This window comes from Bombus huntii, chromosome 16 (assembly GCF_024542735.1).
Source record: "Bombus huntii isolate Logan2020A chromosome 16, iyBomHunt1.1, whole genome shotgun sequence".
Classification (NCBI taxonomy): Eukaryota; Metazoa; Arthropoda; class Insecta; order Hymenoptera; family Apidae; genus Bombus; species Bombus huntii.
The window spans coordinates 7,471,942-7,478,313 of NC_066253.1; the positions used below are offsets into that span (position 1 = coordinate 7,471,942).

Sequence of the window (6,372 nt, forward strand, 5' to 3'; positions counted from 1 at the left end):
CCTACTGGACAAATTATAAAATTTAAATAAATAATAATAAAAAAAAAACATACATCTCTATTAATTTTATGATGGCCACATCTTATCGCACATTGTAAATACATACATATTGTTACTAATTACAATCTTTGCTACAGCTGCACGCAACCTAAATATAGGAAATCCTAAATTCTACATTGTTATATGAGAAACTTTTCATAATAAAGCTACATTATTTCAAGGATCATATTATTGCAAATGTTATTGCAAAGGTTTTTTCAAGGTCATCGTCATTTTTTCAAATGAAATCATATAGTTTTTTTTTTATATTCTTGTACATCATGAAAAAATAAATTTAACGATCTTAATGATCATACCGTTCCCCTCGCTTAATTTTGATATATTTGATCTGAAATGTATAAGTATATGTCGGAGATGAAAGGACACCGGAGCCTTCCCTCTGGAACCTCGGAGAACCCCATAAACTTGTAATTAAAGTTTACAGTTATAATTAAACAATTTGTCCTCGTTCTACCCAATTGTACCTGTTTGCGAACTGCGATAATAAAACTTGGGCTCAAAGCGACCATCCGTCGCCGAACGTAGCCGCGATCAACGGGACGGGCGCTTCGCCTAACAAAGGTGCGGAGTTATAGTATGACCCTCATTAAAAGAAATACCCATAGAGGTACTTGACAGTAAAACGTGGATTTTTCTGGTAATTAAGATTTTCCAAACGGACAGGCAACCTTTGTCCCAAATTGACCAATTGACGAATCCGATGACCTCGTGTCCTTAGACACACCCCATGATAGTTTTCCTCTGTGGCATCATTGGAACGAAAATTCATTCTTTCTGGAGATCTCATTGACGAAGGGACTAGCGCCTTACGATCCGTGAGTAGTACACGTTTGAGTTAGAGCAAGTATATCTCTCATCCCGTTGACTGTAGATTCGTTACCGGACCTAAGACCAACGTCATTAGCATTGCAAGTGCTCCACCACAGCCGTTGATTGTCGCGTCGGGAGTGTTCGTTCACGTAATACCAACCGAGTCTTCGCTATAACGCAACGATAGTCCTGACCCTTCTCCGACATATATATATGTAATATTTAATCGTATTCAATCGACAGGTGGCAAAAAGAAATAATTCAAATTCCTCAACTTCTAGGTAGAATCTTTTAACTTTCGAAGGTTCAAATGAAAACGCAAGAAATTAATTAAGATTAGTTTTATAAAGATATTTTTCCCGTTTCTTAATTATAGGCAAGTTTTAAAAATCGTCCAATGCACAGACAACGAAACATTATAGCCACTTAGCGGTGAAACAGTAGAATTCATCTCCTTATGGGAAAATTAAAAAATGAAATTTCTCGGTTTATAAGATGAATTTTGAACTATTTAGGAATTAAATTAAAGCCATAACTCTTAGGAATCATCTCTGTATAATGCTATTCTGATTTTTATCGTAATTAATTAATTATATGCAATTAGTGTAAAGTGTCCTATCTTAAACACGATAGTGCCTTCTATCAGTCAGAAATTTTACTTTTTGGTAGTACCACTGACTTCCCGCTATTCATCTCGGTAAGTTACTGACTGGTACTCATCTCTGATATTACATATATATATTTCACATGCAAATATCTTGAGATTAAATAATGTGACCGATATAGTTATTAAGATCGCTAAATTTCTTTTTTCACGCTCTACAAGTAGATCGAAAAATAAGTAAATGATTCTATTTAAAAAAATATTGAGATCTTGTAAAAGAAAAAAAAGAAGTGGGCACGAAGAAACATGATCTCCACCATTGTAATAATATAGTCCTAGAGATAGTGTAACTTTGTGTTGAGAAATTTTTTTGTACAACATTAGATAAGGCAGATATTTAGGTGATCCGATTTAGCTGGGCCACCTTGTATTTAATGGATTTTTTTGGATTATTTGTATTTAATAAAAAATTCATTAAATGATTCGCAACTATCTTATATTTATTCTTTCTTATCAGGCCAATAGATCAGCATATTTCTATGAAATCAATTGTCATTGGTTGAAATATCGTGGATTTGCGATATATCGTTGCGTCGTTGTGCATTTGACAAAGTTACGCACGATAACAAAGGATATACACATCCCGAAATTCTCTTCTCTCGTACGTGCAAGCTTGTCGAGTTTATTGTAAATAAGATCATGGATTTGCTGGGATCTATCTTAAACTCAATGGATAAACCTCCTTCGATCAGTGATAAACAAAAAGCGTTAATGAAAAGTTAGTTAAAAGTTAACCTATGTTATAAGTGTCCAAGCAATTAACTCAATATTTATAAAATAACTTTTACTATGTAGAGCAAAAAGAGGAGTATCAGAAGCGTCAAAAAGCAGAAGCTGAAAGATTAAAGCTTTTTCGTGAGAAGGTATAATTTTCCATCAATATCCTGATTGTTTTATTAAATAAGGTTATTACGTGTGCAGTATCGTTTCTTTTATGTTGGTTCAGGTAGAAGGGAAAATTAATAAATTTCTTCAAGATGACGATGCAAAGGAATACAAATTTCCCCCAATGGATCAAATCTATAGGAGTATAATGTATATAAAAGAAAGATAATTATTCAAATTATTAATAAAATAATATCTTAATACCTTTTATCATATTCTAGACATGACGTTGCTGAAGTGGCAAACATATGGGCATATTCATTTGGTGAAGAAGGTGTTGATCGTCATATTGTTATTTTTAAGAGGGAATACGCACCATCTGAAGATCATTTAAACGCATTACGTAGAGGAGAAGAATGGAATGAAGAAATAGCAAAGAGATTAGCGGAGGAGAGAGAAAGACGAGCCAAAGAAGAGCAAGAAGCTGCTGCTAAACCTAGAAAACGAAAAGACAATTTTGTACCAAATAGTTATTACAAGGATAAGTATCAACATTTAATTGGAAAGGAAGCTGCATTAGAAGCAGCTAGGAAAACAGAAGCTAATAGTAGTTATGGCTGTGGTAGGTAAACATTCATTGTACGTCTACTCAAACATGTTTTCTTGTTAATTTGAATGTTTATTTCAGTTCCTAGTGAAAATAAGAAAGATCAAAGAAGTATAGAGCAAACATTAGCAGACATTCGAGCTAAGAAAAGAAAACTGGAAATGACTGTTAAGGAGCCAGAGAATGTAGATAAAAATATAGATAAAAATCCAAATGGAACCATATAATATATTTAATATTCGTTTAATTTCTGACCTGTAAATATTTTATATTGTGTGATAGGAAATCAACATTTCATCGCAAAACTATTTGCACTTTCCTGATTGTAACTTACATAATTTCACTTATTTTATGTATGAGTATTATTTTATGTACCTGCGATAGAAACAAGGAAAAATATTGAAATTCAATATATGTATTTACCAAAAAATTCAAATTAACTTATATGTACAATATAATACAGAGAGCACATACACTGTCTATTATTTTCTTTGTAAATTATTTCCTACACTTCTATGTATACACTTATATTTTGCTTTATAATTAAATATATTCTGTGGCAGAATATTTAGGTATTGCAGTTTTAGGAATAGATTTTGGTTTAATCGGAGATGATGTATCGAATACGATTTGTTCCTTTAGAGCCAACAATTTCTTAAAAATTTGATTTGTCGTCGATTTGTATAATTCTAGTCCTCGCATGATTACGACATCTCGAATATACGACGCATTATTATGCACCAATTGTTTCTAAAGATACATTGAAAGAACATTCAAATGTTAGATATCGTGACAAACAAACGATATACATATAAATGAAAGAAAGAAGAAGATCGATTACCTCCTGTTTTAATTTAGGGTTCGTAAGCGACACTATTATGTGTTGTACTTGAGTTCGCATCACGGATATTAAAACCGTGTCTATTATAGCCATTAATTCTGGTGTAGCAACACTGAGGCAATCTTCCAATAAACTTACATAAATTCTTGAAAAAGTTAAAGTATTATTAGTCAATTCTATCCAATAGTCATTTTTTAAATAAGATTGTGGAATGGTTATTCCAAGGCCATCAAATTCTGATAGCAATTTTTGAACATTTTTGCAAGTTTCTAAATTAGTCGGCCGCCACATGTCTTCGGCTATATGCTTTTTTACAATCTCAACATACTTCTCGCCAGTATCTTGTATAGCTTTTGCTAATGGGGTTCTGAGCTGACCATCTAATTGATAACGAAAATCCATCCCTAATTGCGTTAACTGTAAATCGTACATATAGCATAAAATTATATTCTGTAATATTATAATAGTATATATAAAGATAATATCAACGCTGAGGAATGCCATACCTGATCGCAGTGACTTCGAACACAAACTATACATTCTACTAACGTGTTTAAAGACACTTGTGGAATAAAAAGCTGTTTAGTTAAATGTGTTGTTAAGTATTTTACTTCTTGACTACACCAAACAACCAAACCTAAATTACATACACAAAATAGGAGAAATTAGAAGAAATGACAATTTGATGTATATATTATCCACATATAATATTATCCATTCATAATATTTTCAACTTACCAGACGTACAATTTGTCGATTGGGGAAAAATTTTTAAGAATTCTTTCGTAATCTCAACGATATTACTAAAAGCAATTGCGCTAAGCTGCTTTACATAGGGTGCGGTAGCTCCTTCGCCTTTAACTCGTTTTAAACGTGCCTTTAGCACAGCACTACATAGCCGCAGATATAGCTGGCAGGCCTGAGCACTTCTGCTTAATTGTATCAATAATTTGACCACGCGCCGCGCACTTCTCAAACCTCCACCCTGTAATGATTTCGCTTCCGCACTTAATTCAAGTTCTTTTGTTAAAACATCGACCAATGACCTCCCTCTATCATTTACTTTTGATTGAATTTCAAACAGAAGTGGTGTCATTTGTGCATCTTTTAAATAGTCTTTCGCTTTCTCCAAAAGACTATAAGCTTCCTCAAAGTGACGTTGCGCTATACAAGAATCCAAATCTTCTGCCACTTCTAGCATCCATTCTGGTGGAGGTTCATGATATTCTGTATCTTCATCATCTACACCTATAAAAGAACAACTGAAAAATTTAATCCAATTTAATCTAGTTTCATCTAATTTAATTATACAAACTTCACCAAATTATTGTACATACCGAGGGTATTAGAATCGAGTGACATAGATCTAGAAGGTACCGTCTTTTCCTCTTTTGATCGTTTATCATTTTCAGATGCTTCATTTGGATTATCTTCAATCAACTTCATTCTCTTTGCTTGTTCGCATTTATCTAACCACTCTTTCTATAAAATAAACGCCAATTCAAAGTTTGCTCTCATGATTTTTATAAATATTTTCTCTCTAATACACTAACTTTACTTGTTGCAGTTGCACACTGGAATACTCTTGTATCAGAAAATGCCAAAAGTTTGAATGCCAATTTGACCGTTCCAAGGTCCCTAACATTAACAATTGCCAAACTTTCAAGATTATAAACAGCTTGCATCTTATATTTTGGTGGTCCTCTTCTACTACCATTTGCTAACCAAGAAGCAATCATTAAAATATCATTAAATAAATATGCATGAACTCTTTTTAGTGGTGTTCCTTCCAATGGATCTAATTCCAGTAGAGAACCTTCATGTAAACATATGCGCCCAGGTGTTTCTGCTAAACTCTATTAAATCAAACCAAGAAATCCTTATTATTATAGGCCTGTAAATTTACAAATGATATTTCCATAACTTACCATAGCACCTTCTACATTTTCAAGTAATTGTACCAATTTTTGTTTATGTTCTTCTTCTTTGGCAGTGGAATCGTTAACATCTTCTAACTGGGATTCAGATAAATCTTCAAAAGTAACGCCAGTAGTCCTAGTGGATCCTAATGTACTTAATAACGAACGTTGTTCACTGAGTAGTTGAGACAACTGATACATTTCACTTTCCAAATGTGAAATTTCCTTAGCAGTTTCTATAAACTGCATATAATTCTGATAAACATTACGCTTTAATTGTGCAGAAGTATTATTTGCTAAATCTTGAATTTTAGCTCTTTGTTGTCTTAATTCATCTGCTCCAACACATTGAGCGCTAAGTTCTTTCACAACTGTGAAAAAGACAAATGTTGTGCCATGTTTTACATATATTTTTCAAATCCAAAGTTTGATTGTACATGTTTACCTACATTTTTCGGGATTAAAATCTTCGATGGCGAAGACTTTTGCTAGACTGTTAGCCATAGTAAAAAAATATCCGCCGCGTTCTAAACAAATATCTTTCATTTATCTTCAGTTAGAAGAATTAAAAATCAAATTTTCATCACGTCCGATCTCTTATTACTTTTGTTCGCATCATCCACACGAGTACTCCCAATACACTTGT

General features: G+C 32.9%; 2 protein-coding genes across 2 annotated transcripts; one reads left to right on the forward strand and one right to left on the reverse strand.

Moving 5' to 3' along the window:
- Positions 1-1,627: 1,627 nt before the first annotated feature.
- On the forward strand, positions 1,628-3,437 carry LOC126874468 (sperm-associated antigen 7 homolog). The gene is made up of 5 exons (XM_050636575.1): positions 1,628-2,252; positions 2,330-2,397; positions 2,481-2,569; positions 2,641-2,981; positions 3,048-3,437. Exons 1-5 carry the CDS (start codon positions 2,174-2,176, stop codon positions 3,191-3,193), a joined length of 723 nt encoding a protein of 240 aa, XP_050492532.1. The 5' UTR covers positions 1,628-2,173; the 3' UTR covers positions 3,194-3,437.
- On the reverse strand, positions 3,366-6,324 carry LOC126874460 (exocyst complex component 8). Its single transcript, XM_050636533.1, has 8 exons — positions 6,176-6,324; positions 5,736-6,097; positions 5,361-5,663; positions 5,145-5,289; positions 4,546-5,055; positions 4,314-4,444; positions 3,808-4,224; positions 3,366-3,716 (listed from the first exon to the last, which is right to left on the reverse strand). The coding sequence occupies exons 1-8, from the start codon at positions 6,270-6,272 to the stop codon at positions 3,510-3,512; spliced, it is 2,172 nt and encodes a 723-aa protein (XP_050492490.1). The 5' UTR covers positions 6,273-6,324; the 3' UTR covers positions 3,366-3,509.
- Positions 6,325-6,372: the final 48 nt, after the last annotated feature.

What these genes read in the sequence shown, in the direction of transcription:
- LOC126874468 (XM_050636575.1), top strand. Translation starts at nt 2,174, where the DNA reads ATGGATTTGCTGGGATCTATCTTAAACTCAATGGATAAACCTCCTTCG. An exon ending in TAAAGCTTTTTCGTGAGAAG is followed by an intron (nt 2,398 to 2,480) that starts GTATAATTTTCC and finishes ATGTTGGTTCAG; the next exon opens with GTAGAAGGGAAAATTAATAA. An exon ending in TAATAGTAGTTATGGCTGTG is followed by an intron (nt 2,982 to 3,047) that starts GTAGGTAAACAT and finishes TGTTTATTTCAG; the next exon opens with TTCCTAGTGAAAATAAGAAA.
- LOC126874460 (XM_050636533.1), bottom strand. Translation starts at nt 6,272, where the DNA reads ATGAAAGATATTTGTTTAGAACGCGGCGGATATTTTTTTACTATGGCT. An exon ending in ACTCGATTCTAATACCCTCG is followed by an intron (nt 5,056 to 5,144) that starts GTATGTACAATA and finishes GTTCTTTTATAG; the next exon opens with GTGTAGATGATGAAGATACA. An exon ending in ACCCTAAATTAAAACAGGAG is followed by an intron (nt 3,717 to 3,807) that starts GTAATCGATCTT and finishes ATGTATCTTTAG; the next exon opens with AAACAATTGGTGCATAATAA.